The sequence below is a fragment of the Leishmania infantum genome, chromosome 12, assembly GCF_000002875.2.
Source record: "Leishmania infantum JPCM5 genome chromosome 12".
Lineage (NCBI taxonomy): Eukaryota > Euglenozoa > Kinetoplastea > Trypanosomatida > Trypanosomatidae > Leishmania > Leishmania infantum.
In genome coordinates, this window is record NC_009396.2 from 319,053 (window position 1) to 335,224 (window position 16,172).

The window sequence follows — 16,172 nt, forward strand, 5'->3', positions numbered from 1 at the left end:
CCTGCTCATTGGCCTGGCCTTCGGTACGGCTGGCTTTCTAGTGCCATTCATCCGCTGGTCAAGCGACATTGCTCGGCACTACATCAAGGCCATGGGCAACTCACTCAGCATTGATCTGCAGGGAACACTGTCGAGCTTCTGGGTGCGCACCCCGCTGGAGCGCGAGCTGAACGTTGTGCGTCTGCGCCAACTAAGGGCCACTGCGGAGAAGTGTCTCAGCAAGATTGAGACGGCGCTGGAAGAGTCTGAGTACGAGCCGCACACTGGGGCGTACATGATGTGCATGGTGAACCGCTTCAACTTCTGCAAGTCCATTCACAACATCCTCGGCTCCTTGAGCCACGTCATCGAGCTCATCGCTGACAATCCGAGCCTGATCGACACGCCGATGTGCACGGCCTTTGGAGAGCAGATTGGCGACCACCTCGCCGTTATCTCGTCTGCGATGGACAGCATGGTGCTGAAGATTGTCGACTTCGAGCGCATTGTGACGCCGCAGGAGATCCAGTTTTTCCGAGAAGCGCGCGAGCGCTTCCAGGATGCGCTGTCGCGTGTTCGAGAGGATGTCATCTTGACGAATGAGAACTACCAGACGGACGAGTCCGACGTCCTTCTTGGTTTCTTCATGTTCAGCCTGGACGAGATGTGCGAGGTGATTAGCCAGTTCGACGAGACGGCGCACCCGCCCAGCAGGCTCTTGAATGCGATGCTGTTCCCGGTGCGAGACGTGAAGAGCGTCATTGCTGCCTTTCGGAATTTGGCTCTCACGATTGTGCGGCGCCGTACGATTCCGCGTCGCATGAAGGAAGCAATCAAACTCTCCCTGTGCATGGTGGTACCCAGCATCTTTCAGGTGTACGCATTGGACAACAGCTCGGTGAGCCCAGCGGCCGGTGCCGCGGTGATTGCGCTCATCTACAACCCCACCGGCTCCGAGAGCTTCCACTACGCCTCTGGGCGTCTGCTGGGCACGGTACTCGGCTCGATCGGCGCGCTGCTCTCTGTGCAAGTTGCGCGTGGTCAGTTGTGGGTGCTGTACATCTTCATCGTTATCCTGTCTTTCATTGGCGCGTACGTGCAGGCGGCCCCGGGCTTCTACGCACTTGGCAACGCGATCGTCAGCAGCACGATTTCCGTCTGCACCCAGTACCAGGACGAGAATGCCGCAATGGTGCGTATCCAGCAGAACTGCTTCGCCATTTTGATGTACTTTGTGATTGCGTGCGTTCTGTGGCCGATGCAGGCGCGCACGAAGGTGAAGATGAGTCTGAACGTCACGCTGCGGTGCACGAGAGAGGCCGTCACGCGCATGCTGCGCAATCTCGACATGCCGTACGACGCAAACGAAGTCACCGCCGACGTCTCGGCGCTGCTCATTGAGATGAACAAGAAGGTTCGGACGCAGTCCCGCTTCATCCCTGGAGCGGTGGAGGAGCCGACAATGGGCTCCGTCGAGTACCCGGAGGACTCGTGGAAGCGCATCGTGGAGGCGGAGAAGAAGTTGTGCTTGGCGCTGTCGATGATGTGCTTCGCCTACAACACCTTCATGTCCAGCCGAGCGGACCCAACCACCGAGTTGTCGGTACACTGGGTGGTGCTGCACCGCATCGCCCCGCATGCGCAGGACCTGTCCGACCTCATCTATGCCTCCATCGACCTCTATCTTCTCTCGCTCTCCAAGATGACGATCGTGCCAACAGCGCACCTGACACGGCTTCGGGTGGGCATGGTAGACGCCAATCAGGCCATCCTCGACACCTACATGTCTACCATCTTCCGCAAGGTGGCTGGCGAGCAGGACACGGACGAGGGCGACATGTACTCCAGCAGCTCCTACATGGACGACGACGAGCACGACAACGACAGCAATGCCGGGTACAGAGGCGGAGAGCATGGCAGCAGCGGCGGGCCGCACCTCCCGCCGAGTAGAAGAGGGCGCTCTTACACGGACAAAGCCGATGGCGGCGTTGGCTCAACTGCGAGCGTCGACTGCAAGGCGGCTGCGGTGCACGCCGCCAACAGGCCGAGTGAGAGGGAGGGTAATGAGGCCAAGGCCGGTAACGATGACGATTCCTCCGCATCCCCGACACCACGGCAGCAGCGACGGCGAGTCGACTGTGACCACGGACACCGCCGTGGGAACCACAGCTCTGGGGACTCTTCGGGCTCGTCTTCCTCCGAGAATGGCGAACACGACGACAACGTCAACGCGCACCCACACAAGAAGGCGACGGGAAAGGGTGGCGACGGCAAAAAGAAGATGGGGTACCTCGGCTACGAGTTGACGGCGGAGGAGGCTGCGGCGCTGCGCGCCTTTGTAGCGAACCGCGTGAGCAACGCAACCTTTAGCACCAACAAGTCTATGGTGGTCAACAACTCGACCTTCAGTGGCCGGGTCGCGGGCGGGGCTCCTACCGCTGCTGCCGCTGCTGCTGCTGCTGCGTTGGCCACGAGGGCCTCGATTGCGATGCCGGGGTCTCTTCCGCAGGGCAACAACGACGCCCGCCTTATGGCTGTCACAGGTGGCGACGACGGGCTGGCTGCGGCGCTGCGCAAGAAGCACAAGGTGGTGGTGAGGCGCGGGAGGGACGAGGAGAACGACGGTGACGCGGAGGAAGCGGGGCCGGAGGGGCCGCATAATGAGGGCAGGGCTAAAAGCGGCCGCAACGACGTCGACAACGTTCCCGGAATCTTCAATACATCCTTCTTGAACAACTCCTTCATGAACACATCCTTGCTAGGCAGCCTTTTTGCGAAGCGGACGAAGGAGCTGCGCGACCTTGACGCGGCGGAGATGCCGCAGCTCCATGCAGGGCGGTCGCGCGCGTCGAGTGAGTCGAGCACCACCTCGGCTCGCTCGCAACGAGACGGTAAGAAAAAGAAGCAGCAGCGGCGTCACCTCGGCAAACGGCGCGAGGCGAAAGACAGCGACAGTGGCGATGAGGGCATCAGACAGCACAGCACCCCGCTCACCTCACCGACCCCCCACCCTCGCGCCAGTAGCGTGGGGAGCGAGTTCAGCGACATCGAAGACAATCCGAGGCCGCGCAATCAGAGGCGCTCCTCCGGAAAGGTACTTCGCTCGAGCGGGACCGTAGCGGTGGCCGAAAACGCCAAGGTGGATGAGCGTCCACCGATGGCGCACTCGACGCCAGAGGTGCTGCCTGCCGCCGACAACTTAGCAACGAACCCACTAGGCGAGGATGGTGCCGGGCGTGAGGGTGCCACCGGTGGACAGCGCAATCTGCCGCCCATGTCCCAGTCTGCGCCGATGACCTCCGGTCGCGGGTCTGCTGCGGAGACCTTTGCAGTGCTGAGGAAGGAGGGCAGCGTCGAGGCAAGCCGGCAGCAAGCGAGCAGCTTGACAGCCGGGCAGCTTTGCGGGGTTGCGGCGGCCAGCATGGTTAGCTTCAGTGGCGACGATGCGGCCGTGCTCGGGGCATCACTCAACAACACCTGCAGCGCCGCCACCACCGTATCTCACCACCCCCCGCAGCCTCTTGCTCTGGCACCGGGCAGCAGCAGCGGGAGCCCAGAGGATCACAAGGGCTCGCCGCCGCGCGCGTGCAGCAGCGCTGCGGAGGGAAAGAAGTGCGACAACCGCGACAGCAATACGCGGAGGGAGGTGCCTGACAAGGACGGCGAGATGACGCACGGCAACACCGAGAAGCAGCAGCCGCACGACAGGAGCGGCGACACCCCGGGCATGGACGTAGGAGCTTCAGGCAAGCCAGGGGAGGTTCAGAGAGACGCAACTAGTGCTGTGGACAAGGACACGCATCCGCTTGCCGACAATGCCTCCCTCCATCACGCCCTTGCCTCTTTCGGCAGCCGCCCCTCGAGCAAGCTGCGGCGCCGTTCTCTCGGCATTGGAGGCAGCAGTCAGTGCGTTCCAGCGATGCTTGACAGGAGCCACGATGGCGACGGCACCAGCATGACCCCATCGGACGGTGGCGAGATCTTAAAGGGCCTTTCCTTCTTTAACGCCGCCAGGGGCGAGTTTGTGCTCACCAATCACGACATCCACTCCCTCGAGGCCTTCCTGTTTGGCACACGCGCCCTCGTCGTGCACATCAACGATCTGCAAAAGGCGCTGCTGGAAATGCAGCACGCCACGGATCTGGCAAGGCTGCTGTAATGTGGCTCGGCAGCTGCGGTCGCCGGCGAGAGCGCGCCCCCATCGAAGGGCGACAGTTATCGCGCCGCCTTTCCTGCTCGTTCTTGCTCTCTCTCTCTCTCTCTCACGACTTTGCCAATGCGATCGAGGGAGGAGGTGGAGGGGAGGGGAGGGGAGGGGAGGGGAGGGGAGGGGAGGGGAGGGGAGGGGATGGAGGGGATGGAGGGGAGGGGGCTGCTTAGCAAAAAAACACAACGACAACAGCAAAGCGCCGGGACGATACTTCGTCCCTTTTTCTTTTTTTTTTTCATCGGTGAGCTGCCCGTGTGTGCGTATGTGCGCACTCAGCACGTACGCGTTGGGTACAACGCCACCTCTCTGCTTGTACTTCCTTCGTCTTTTCGTTTTTTTTTTTCGTTGTGAGGTGCTCCTCTCTTCCTTTCAATGTATATGTGTGTGCGTGTGTCTGTGTGCGTCGTGGTTTTACGTGCTCCGCTTTCTTCGCAAATTGCTTGTGGATGTCTATGCTTGAGCCTGTGCGTGTATTTGTATGTGCATATATGCTTGTATGTGCGTGTTTCTGTTAGCATGCATTCGTTGTTGTCGCTTCCTTGTGTGTTGTATGCGGCCTGTTCTCTCATCCTCGTATAAAGCAGTGACGCTCATGTGCGAACTTGGCCCGTCTTTTTAGTGCTTTCTTGGTGTATCATCCCTCTTTTCCTCCCCTGTATTGTCTTCATGTGCGAGTGCATCGTACACACACACACACACACACACACACACGTAAATGCGTGGGACAGCGTTGTGTGAGAGTTCGAGAAACACATATGCAGATATCGTGGGCAGAGAAAGCCGAGGTAGGCGGTGCGAGTAAGGAGTCAGGGCGAAAGACGAGCCGCCTCCGTCAGGGATTTTCATTTGTGGCTCCTTCCTGACAACGTATGCTTCGCATTTTTTTTCTCTGCCTCTGTGAGTGATTTGGTATGTGCTGCGGTCCCTCTCGACCTCATGTACTTGTCGGTGACCACGGGCGACTCCTCCCTTTCCACTCACATACACACACGCGCGTTTTGCCGATCCATTTATAAGAGAGCTGCAGTGGCGGCGGCCGGAGGAGGCGGGGCAGCTGAGGAAGTCACGTGACGTAACAGCAAAGCATAGAAGCACAAGAGCCAGCGCTATCGGCACGGTAGAGTCAGCACGGTCACCGAGGGAAGGGGGCCTTCCAGCATCGCGAACACCCACCACAAACATGCAGGCAGTGCGCTTCGTTATGTGAATGGCGCAGCCGCGCACGCGTGCGTGCGTGTGTATGCACTTGCTTCCTCTCTCCCTCAGCACCGATAGCCGCGGTGAGAGCGATATGCGCCGTATGTCTTCGGCTTCTTCTTTCACCGCTGTTGGATTTGCACACGGCACGATACACTCGCCGATGCTTCACTTCTCCATCGCCTCCCCCCACCCCCACCTCCTCTATCTTCGGCTCTTTGAATACCATGCGCGTGTGGAATGCGCCACCTTTCCCGTTCGATCGATAGTGATGACTTTAGAGTGCAAGTGCAAGTGCAGGTGCATCAACAACAAAAAAAGGAGAGGTACGCGAAACACATGCACACCTACGTGCGTGCTGGGTGTTTGTGTGTGTGGGCGTGCGGGCACGTTGGATTCGGCCGCTATTCGGCATGCTAGGAAAGTAGCAGAAGGCTACGTCGCATCTTTGGAACCTTGCTCGTCACCACGCCTCTGATCGCTTTCTCTCCTCTACCTGATACCCACCCACCCACCCACCCACCCACACATACACACACCGACACAGAGAAAAACAGAGGCGAGAAAAGGAGAGCTGCAGAGCAGGTGAGGGACCGATACGTACTGCTTCACGTGCACCCCGCAGACATACAGAGCTTATCACCGCCACCACCTGCCCTCCCATCCTCCTCTCCGTGTCTCTCTTCCTGCGCCACTCTTCAACAGCATATTAAGGGGCTCTTTGTTTTTCTTTTTTTTGCGTTGCCACATTCATTTTCCACTTTGTGAGTGGTGTTTTTGCACCCCCTTCCCCCGCTCTTTTTCCTGGCTCTCCCCCACCACCTTTGGCTCCCTGCACTGCCCCGTTCATTGCGCTGGGCTCCGTTGAAGCTCCTCTTGTCACGGCATCGTTCTCTCCTCCTCTCTCGACATATCTTATCCTTCCCACTCCTCCCTCTCTTGTCTACGGAGCTGGGCTGCGGCAATTTTTTTTTTTATGCCTTCCCTTTCCGCGTTGAACTCGCATTGCATATTGTCCCGCACCCCCACCTCTCTTCGTGCGGCTTCGTTTCTTTCCCTTCTTTTTTCTTTCTGGGTGTCCTCTACGTTCTCGGTTTCTTTCTCCCTCTCTTGCGTATGCATGTAGTGTCTCTGTGCCGTGTTGTTGTGCTTTCCACCCGCTTCTGTGTTTGCCCCTCCGCTTCTTTGCATCCCAGCAACAGCAGCAGCAGCCCACGTCCACAGACAGACCTTGCATCCACAGCAGTGGCACTATTTTGATTATACATCATCTACTTATGATTATATTTTTGCCCCCCCCCCCTCCTTCGCCGCTGCGCCTCTGCCTCTTCATCTGACTGCAAGCTGTTCTTCCGCTCCTCTCCCCTTTCTTTTGATTTGGCGGGTAGAAGAAGAAAAAAGAAAACAAGGGAAGGAGCGCGCGTCTGGTCTGCGTGCGTGCCTGCCCGCTCATCGGATCTCTCTCCATTTCTCTACCTACAGACACCTTTACGGGCGTTTGCTTCAGACCTGTGCAGATAGCTTGGCGAGCCGAATAAACAACAGGTAACGACAAACCCGCTCACACCCCTTTCCCCTGCTCCCCTTTCGTCACACACGCACGCACGCACACGCACATGCACAGAGATGCACGCCCGCCTCCATCTTTGAGAGAACCGGAAGATGAACTGGACCAAGCGGATTGCGAGCGGTGGGCTCCTCGCTCAGTACGCAAAACAACAGCAACGAAGAAGTGCCCCCGATCGCAGAGCACTCCACGCGCTGCGGGCTCGCGCGCGTATGTGTGCTTAAGTGTTCGAATCCGATAGTCCGAGGAAGAGGGGAGACGTGTGGTGGATGTTGGGAGGTGATATCATGTTCCACTCCACTTTTCTTCGCATGATTGTAGGCGAAGAAAAATACAAGCACACGCACACATACATGGTTGCACCACCTGCCAGTGGCCACCTCGCCTTTATCACTGCTTCCATCTCTCTTTTTCCTCTTGCTCTCCGTCTCCTTGCACGGCGTGTGGATGTTGGCTCTACTCTGTGTGTTTATGCATGCGGATGCGTGCGTATTGGCGCGTCGTCCTTGATGCCTTCACCCAACGCCCACTTCTTTTTCATGACTTCACAACAGGGCTCTCCTCTACACGCTGCTTCGTGCCTCCGCGTAGGTGTGTGCATGCGTGTGTGCGCTCACACGCGGACGCTTGTATGCTCGTGTTTGCATCCTTTGTTAGGCACTCGCGCTTCAACATACGCACATACACAGTCTCTCTCTCTCCCTCTCGACTCCTCGCATTACACACGAAACGCACACTGTGCTGCGTGAGCGCACAGAGGCCCACGTGCACACGTGCCAGAGTCACAACATCGTCGCTGCCGAAGACGTTCTCTTCTTGAGGACGGCCTGGGCGACGTGAGGTGCACCCGACTTCAACACTTTTTTTCCCGCGGATTTTTCATTCTTTTGCTTTCCGGTGCCTCTCTTCTTCTTGTATTCCGTCTTCGCCTCCCGTGGGTGACGTCATTGTTGGCCTTTGCTCGGCTCTGCTCAGCCGTCTTGTGTCTACGCAGCAGGTTTCTCAGGCTTGTGTACGTTTTCATTGTTTTTTTTTTCGCCGCGGCGTTGTGTGTATTCGGATTCGCGTCGAAATTGTGTGCACGTCTCCCTTGTCTTTCCCTCTCTCGCGCGCGTGCGTGTGTGTGCGTGGCTTGCGGGCCTTGTGGTGTATTCATCGTCTGCGTGGAGACTCCGAAAGAGAGGCTGCAGCGTTCTGCTGCTGCTGGTAATTTGAGGGCATACGGCAAGACGAGCAGGAAAGGCGAGCACTTCACTAGCTCCATCAGGACACACACACACACACACACACGCACGCGCATACGTAGACTCACAGGCAGACACAGCAGCGCCGGCCAACATCGCCGTTGCCCCATGCTTGGTCTCTCTGTCGAACGACTCCTTTCATGAATATATTTGATCCTGCGGGCTTCTCTTGCTCCGTCTCTCCATCCTTTTTATTCGTTTCAGTGAAATCGGCTTCACAGCTCACGTTGTGCGGGTGTGTTACCGAAGGGTGAGGCGAACAGCGAAGGCGACAACAACAGACGTGCTCTGTATGATCGCTGCTTGCGTTCCTGCCGTCGTGCCTGTGCATGCGCGTGTGTGTGTGACCGCCTTTGCTTGCACGATTCCTTTTATTCCTCTTTCTCACCTGCCCACAGCGGCCCGCTTCATTGCCGTCCCTCTTGCATCAGCTGCTGTTGCTGCTTCCTGTCCGTTGTTTCTCTCACGTGTCTACACCTATTTCTAGCTCTCTGTCTCTTTTCCGTTTCGCCGCGCTTGTCTTCCGCATAGTTACGTTTACGAAGGGCTTAAAATTTTTTTTTCCGTTCTTGTGTGTTTGCTTGTGTTCACATCTCATCTTCTACCTCCCTCCCTCCCTCCCTCCCATATCCCATCTCTCATTCTCCGACTCTTATTGTTGTGCGGCGCGCACTTTTCTTTGTTTCGCCTTCTGTTATGCCCCCCCCCCCCCCCCGACCGCCCGACCGCCCAATATTCTTCCACGTCCCTGCAGCCCCTGGCGGTGCTGCTACCAGTGCCGCGTCGTGCACTGCACACTCGTGTGCAAGGTGCAGTCGTGTGTGGTGGTTGAAGTGGTGGTGTTGGCGGACGTCGAACAACGTACGCGGTGCCACACGCACGCGAAGCGAAGAGCTGATTTGCCTGTTTGCCTGCCGTGATGGAGGAGGAGGTGACATCAGCTGCCTCCACGAACCCCACGCGGGGCAGCAGAGTTGGCGGGTCGACCAGCACTCCACACGGCGGGCGGCGCCATGTACACGCGCGCGTGCACGTGCGCTCTGCCTCGGGCTGTTCGCGTGAATCACTAGAGTCACCTGGGGTAGGGACACCATCAGCATTCTCTGTCCCCGACTTTCCGCGTAACAGGAGCAAAGCCTCTGCTCTGGAAGACGCAGTGAGCACCAAGGATGAGAAGACCTTATATGCATATCAGGAGCAGCCGCCGGCGCCGGTTTCTCCAAAGCCACTACAGCCGCATGTGCATCAAGTCGCGGCTGCCTCCACGCCGTCTGTGACTCTTGAGGCCGCTGCTGCGGCTGCCGAGATGCTGCCGAATCCTGGAGGCCAGCGCCGCATGATGGCTGCCGGCAAGACCAACCCGCTGCACGTGTGGGGGCAGGAAATGTCGTTCCTCAAGTCGCACTTTTTCCATCCACAGCGCCACCGGTCCAACGGCGCGGCGAAGGCGCAGAGCGACAAGTCCACCGGAGCGACAGAGATGCGGGAGAACCTGACGCATGCTAGGGTGGACTTGTGGTCGCCGAGGTCTGCGGAAGGCAAGGGTGGCCAGTCTGTGGCCACGGCAGCAGCGGCAAAAAGCGAGGATGCTCTGCACGTCTTTGGTGGGCAGGCGCCATCGCCATCTCGGGCACGCAGAGACGCGGGTGAGAGCAGTGGCGGCCAGGACAGCCAGCAGCAGGGCGGAAAGGGTACGGCAGGCGGCGGTGGCAGCGAGGGCGAGCGGCTACTGCCCACCTCCTGCGCCTCCGAATCCATGGTGCGGCCTAAGAGCGCGAAGGCGAACACGTGGGCCTCGCTCGCCGTCTTGCGCATGCGTAACATGAACGCCCTGCGCGCCTACTCGTGGGATCAGCGCGTTTTCCTGCCGCAGGGCGACGGTTTCATGGGTACCATCTTTGAACTGCTCGCCTCGCCCCGCGTCTGGGAGAAGGTGGACTGGGCGATTCGCGGGTCGGCCATCGCGATCCTGCCAACGCTGATTGTCTGTCTGGAGCCGACCACGAGCCAAATCTTTCCCTTGCCGACCTCCGTGGTGTTCCTTGCCTACTGGACGTCGAAGCCGACGCTGGGTGCCGGGCTGCGCGAAACCTTCACTGTGCTGAAAGCGTTTATTATTTCGCTTGCCTTCCTGTGCATTGTTGTCGCGATCCAGCCAGGCCCGAAGTGGCTGACCATCCTGATCCTCTTCTTTTCCCTCTCCGTCGGTGCCTTTGTGGCACAGCAGATGAGGGTAATGATCGCGTACTGCTTCGCGAGCTTGCTCATGCAGTATGTCGCGCACCCGGAGACGACGGGGTACAAGTACATTGGCGACTTCTACCTGACGCTCTTCATCGGACAAGGCTTCGCAGTCGGCGCGCTGCTCTTTCCGTACATCCGGTGGTCCAGTGAGAGCGCGCGGCGGTACTTGATCGTGATGGGCGACGCCATCAGTCTCTCGGTACACGGGGCGTGCTGCAGCTTCTGGGTGGAGAGCAGCTTGTTGGAGCGACAGTTGCACGTTGCGCGGCTGCGGCAGCTGCGCCAGACCATCGAGGCTAGCATGGCGAAGGCTGAGAAAGGACTGTCGGAGATGGGGTACGAGCCACACTCCGGTGTGTACACCACGCGGCTGAAGACCCGCATGGCGTTCCTGAAGAACGTGTTCAACATTGTGCAGTCGATGACGCTTGTGATTGAGCAGATCGCTGCGAACCCGACGCTGATCGAGACGCCGATGTGCCGCGCGTTTGGCGAGCGTATCCGCGGTGAGCTGAGCGTTGCTGCTGCTGCGATGGACGCGACGCTGCTTCGCGTTGTGGACCTCGACGACCTCGTGTCTGCAGCCGACATGGAGGCGTTCCGCGGTGCGAAGGCGCGCTACGAGGACGCTGTGTCGAGGGTTCGCGACGAGGTGATCTTGAGCAACGAGGACTACCGCACGGATAACAGCGACATCCTTCTCGGGTTCTTTCTCTTCAGTGTGGAGGAGCTGATGGAGTTGATCAGCGGCTTCCAGGACGCCGCGCGCAGCCAGGACAATCTGCGCTACTTCCTCATGTTTCCTCTGCGCGACTTGCAGAGTTTATGGTCCGCGTTTGTGGAGCTGCACAGCGCCATCACGCTCCGCCACTCCATTACACGCAGGCTGAAGGAAGGTATCAAGCTGAGCCTGTCCATGGCACTGGCGGCGTACATCCAAACGTATGCGTTGAAGAGCTCTTCCACGAACCCCATCCTGGGCGTGGACACGATCGCGTTCCTCTACCGTTCTACTGGGGGCGACAGCTTTCAGTACGGGCAGGGGCGTCTGCTGGGAACGGTGCTCGGGTGCCTTACAGGACTCTTCGGGGTGCAGCTCGCCGACGGAAGCCGTCCTGTGCTGTACATGTGCACGCTTGTGCTGACATTCATCGGCTCCTACGTGCAGGCCTCGCCCACCTGCGGTGCTATCGGGAACGGTATGTCGAACGGTGTTATTTCAGTGGTGCTGCAGTACACAAACAGGGATGGTGCCATTGTGCGCATTGAACAGAACTGCTTTGCAGTCATTATCTACTTCATCGTCACGTCCCTGGTGTGGCCGGTGCGATGCCAGACGAAGGTGAAGACAGGGTTCGACGGATGTATGCGCATGGGCCGCGAGGTCACGGATCGGCTGCTGCGCAATCTCGACCTCCCGCACAGCGCCAAAGCTGTCAGCTCCGATGCGATGGCGCTGCTGGACGAGATGCAGAAGAAGGTGAGCCAGCAGCTGCAGAACCTGACAGGAGCTCAGTTCGAGCCAACCATGGACTCCGCTGAGTTCCCGGAGATGGCGTGGTGCATGCTTGTGTCCACGCAGCGCAAGCTGGTTGTGACACTGCTGATGATGCGCCACGCATACGCCACCTTCATGTCGAGCACCATTGGGGAGGAGGCCGCCGACTCCCGAAGCGCGAGCGGCGAGGCGAGTGGCGGTGCCGCCGCCGCTGCGACCAGCATCTCTGTGCACTGGGTGGTACTGCACCGGATCTCGCCGTACACGCGACAGCTGAGCTTGCTTCTGTACGAGGCGATGGAGGTGTATCTGCTGCTGATGTCGAAGGTGACATTTGTGCCGACGTCTGAGCTGACGCGTCTGCGGCTTGGGATGATGCAGTGCTACGACCGCATCGTCGCCGTGTACATTGAGACGATTCAGCACGAGCTGCGGGACAGCGATGAAGACGACAATGGGGGCGGCTTCAATGACGATAAAGACATGGTTGACACCGCGGCGAAGCAGGCAGAATCGGCGGGGCAGACGACGGCGCCGGTAACAGCGGGGACGTGTGTGCCGGTCTTCACTCCTTCTGGTCTGGTAGTGGACGCCGGAGTGCGGGAGAACAGGAGCTTCCTCGACAGTACCACGGGCCCGAAGAGCCACGCCGACCTCCACGCTCGCCGCCGCCGCAGCAAGCTGTCGAAGTCGGCGAACTCAGAGCGAAAGAAGAATGACAACGGAGGCGGCCGCGTCGCGTACAAGCTGAGGCCGGCGGAGCGTCAACTTTTGCGGGAGTATATGCTTGGGCAGCACACAGCCAGCACGCTGAATGCATCGTTCTTCGCAAGCGCCACCGCAATGGCGGCGGACCAAGAGACCGGCGGGCCGTCTGCGGCGCTGGGCAACGTGGATGCCGGCGCGAGCGTTGCAAGCCACAGCATTTTCAACCTGAACGGCATCTTCTTTGACCGCAGAGCGAGCATGCTCGATCCTGCGCTGCTGCGCAACGCCGGGATCGTGGTGCAGGAGCCGGTGCATGAGGAGCCGAAGGCGAAGCGGAGCAACAGCACGGTGCCCGCCACCCTCTCGGCGCACCCTTCGACGATGCACTCGTCTCGCCGGCCGAGCTTTTTGAACCTGCGCTCCTCTGTCACGAACGTGGACGGCGCCGTCGTCATTGAGGTACCAGGCACGGAGGCGTCTGCCGTGACGCTGCCGGTGTTTCCGCTAGGCTTGGACCGGTCGCTGACGACCGAAGGACCTCTTGAAGGTGCGGTGTCTGCGCCGCCTTCTCTCGGGCACAGCTGCATTTCTGTCGCGTCACTGGGCGGTGATGAGCGGCAGCAGCAGCAGCGCCAGATCCCCGGGTTGCCCGCTTTGGAGTCGCTAGCGAGCATCCCGCCAATGGATGCCGCTCCCGCCACCTCGAAGGCAGAGCTGCTTGCACCCCGGCCGTCGGTGCTGCAGAGCTACACCGTTGTTCCCACGAACGCCTCACTAGCGGCCACGCAGCCGAGTGTGGTTAGTGCTGCGGCAAACGTGCAGGGCGTCAGCGGCTCAGGGCCTCACGGCAGCAACGCTGGTGGTGACGCGGCAGATCAAGCGGCGCCAAGCCATGGCACCCTGCTGAGCAACAGCAGCCTGCTCATGGCGGCCACGGCAGGCGGCGCTCGAGTGGTGGGCGGCGACGTCTTGGCGCTTGGCAGAGCGGCACGTTCGACTCTACAGCCGCATGTTGGTTTGATGGGAGCCTTGCAGCACGCTGACCGGCCCCACGGAGCTGACGACAGCGCATGCCACGACGATGGCGCCAGCGAGCGCAGCGCTACCCACACGGCGGCACCCGCGCGCGATGCCGCACTGGCGCCGGCGCCGGCGCCGGTAACTGCAGCCACCACGCCGCGCGCCGACGGCCCCCCGCGCCCGATCGCGACGTGCTCTGCGACAGTGCCGGGTGAGCAGGGAGTGTACGACGAGCGCAGCACGGCAGCGGAGAGCTCGCCAGAATTCATGCTTGACGGCACGCCGGGAGTGTCTGCGGCCACCGCCAGCGGCGGCAATGCGGGCACGGCGGACGGCGAGGGTGACTGGGAGGGGGCCCGCGAAGCTCTTGGGACGCTGTTGAGCGACCGGAGCACCCATCCGGATAACAGGACAGGCAGAGCGGCTTATTGCACGGCCTCCTCACAACTGGGTGCCACCCTGCCCACTCCGACCGCTGCGGCTGCTGGGGTCGATGCGGCGGCTGACGAGCGCGCCGCCAGCAGCGGGACGAATACTTTCCCGAGCAACTTGGACATCAATGGGAGCTTTAGCAGGGTCGGACCTGCCATCCCGGCGGCGTTGCGCTCCTACGTGGAGGGGCTCGCGGCCCACCAGCAGCAGCAGGCGCCACCGCCACCAGCGCTGCTCGGCAACACGTCCTACATTACCATCTCGAGCAATCTGCCGGTGATGAACCGAACGCTCCTCGGCGGCGGCGGCTTCGGCAGCCCTGCAGCCAACCCAGAGGCCAGCGTGCGCGCTGGGCCCACGCTCACCGCATCAGCGGTCGCCGCAGCATCTTCGTCGGGCGGCGGCGTACCTGCTGCTTCAACGTCCGTATTTCCTGACGCGGCGCCGCTAGCTGCAGCTGGTGGCGCCGCGAGTACCGAGGACGCGTGTCTGCGCAGTTTCGGCGTCCACAACAACACCAGTGACATTGCCGACATGCTCCGCAGCACTCACGGCACGCAGAGCTTCAACCCGGTGCTGCTGCGTCTGCTGCAGTCCGATGGTGAGGGCGGCAGCGAGGGCGCGAAGAACGAGTACGTGCTGACGAACAGCGACATTCACAGCCTCGAGGCGTTCCTGTTCGGCCTACGCGCGCTGATCACGCAGGTGGAGGATATAGAGCGCTACTTGCTGGAGGTGGTGCACGGAAGGGAGATGGCCAAGAAGCTGTGAGTACGGGCAGCAGAGAAGAGAGTGGGGTGGCAGAGCGCGCGCTGAAGCTCACGGATGATAGAAGAGGGAGTGGTGCGGCTGCAACGAACACAATCAACGGTGAGCCTCTACTTCGACGCTTCACGAATTCGTTTTCTTTGCGAGTTCTGTGAACGGAGAGCCTGATGACGCGGGGGGTGGGCAGGGGATCATAGTATGCTATCACAAGGTCCAGTATCTTCACTCTTTCTGTGGGGAGAGTGTAAGCAAGTTCACCCTATCTCTGCGAGCTCAGAGCCACCTCTGGTGGTGACAGCGTGAAGCGCCTTCGACGTGATGAAGGCAGAGCGGACTGCCGCCACAGATGTGGGCGTTCATGTCGTGGATGGCGTTTCGTTGGAGAGACCTGCGACAGTGCACACGCTCGCACCATCCATATGATGGGCAACGTGTCAGCGTGAGTGGAACTTAGGTTCCCTGGCTCTCAACACCTACTGATGTGAGGGGCCTTCGCCTCCCTCCTCTCCCCCCTGAGAGATGCACTACGTGGCGACCGCCATGATGCGAACGTTGTGAGGCGGCCTTCGGAGGAAGTGCGGGGTTTGGGTGGCGTGTAACTCATGTGGTATACGACCGAGAGGCGCACCGTTGAATGGACGAAGAAGATGCGAGCGCTGTTGGTGCCTTCCTGGTGCGTCGGTCTGCGTACGGGCATATGTGGGTATGCATATGTAGGTTGGTGTGTGTGTGGTAGGGGCGCGTGTGCGTCTAAGTGCAGGTATATATATATGTATATATACATATATATATATATATGCATATGCATGTCTTTGTGTGCGTGTGTGTTTTTTTTATATGCGCGTATTCTGATGTGCTGAAGCCGGCGGCGGACACACGTGGCGCGTGTGTGTGTGTGTGGTCCCACTTTGCACCGCTACCCCGCGTGCACAATCTAAGGTGCTCTCATCCCTCATGACTGCGTTACCCTCCACCTCCCTCATCGACCTCGAGTGTTCAGGCTGGCCGAAGCTGAAAGATGGCAGAGACGAGTGAGGCGCCGTGTGGATGTGAAAGTTGTGGGCGGCTGAAGAGAACGAAAGGGTTTGGGGAGTGGAGAGGGTGGGCGAGGGCCATCTTCAGATGCGTTGCAAGAATGCATCAAAAACACAACCACACACGCACGCGGCCACCTCTCCTCTCTTTTCCGTATTTTTCCCTCGTCAAACAGCTCATGATGGACTCTTTCGAGAGCGTAATGGCAGGTCCGCGTGTGCACGTGTGCGCATCTGCGGATGCTTGCACGCCAGGCTCTCTCGTGTGTGT

At 59.8% G+C, this 16,172-nt stretch overlaps 2 protein-coding genes across 2 annotated transcripts; both read left to right on the top strand.

Annotated features, from left to right (window-relative positions):
* Positions 1–799: 799 nt before the first annotated feature.
* Positions 800–4,138, top strand: LINJ.12.0530 (conserved hypothetical protein; the record flags this gene model as incomplete). Its single annotated transcript, XM_003392249.1, has 1 exon — positions 800–4,138. One exon carries the CDS (start codon positions 800–802, stop codon positions 4,136–4,138), a length of 3,339 nt encoding a protein of 1,112 aa, XP_003392297.1.
* Positions 4,139–9,116: 4,978 nt separating this feature from the next.
* LINJ.12.0540 (conserved hypothetical protein) lies at positions 9,117–14,870 on the top strand (the record flags this gene model as incomplete). The annotated part of the gene is made up of 1 exon (XM_003392250.1): positions 9,117–14,870. The coding sequence occupies one exon, from the start codon at positions 9,117–9,119 to the stop codon at positions 14,868–14,870; it is 5,754 nt and encodes a 1,917-aa protein (XP_003392298.1).
* Between the last annotated feature and the right edge of the window lie 1,302 nt (positions 14,871–16,172).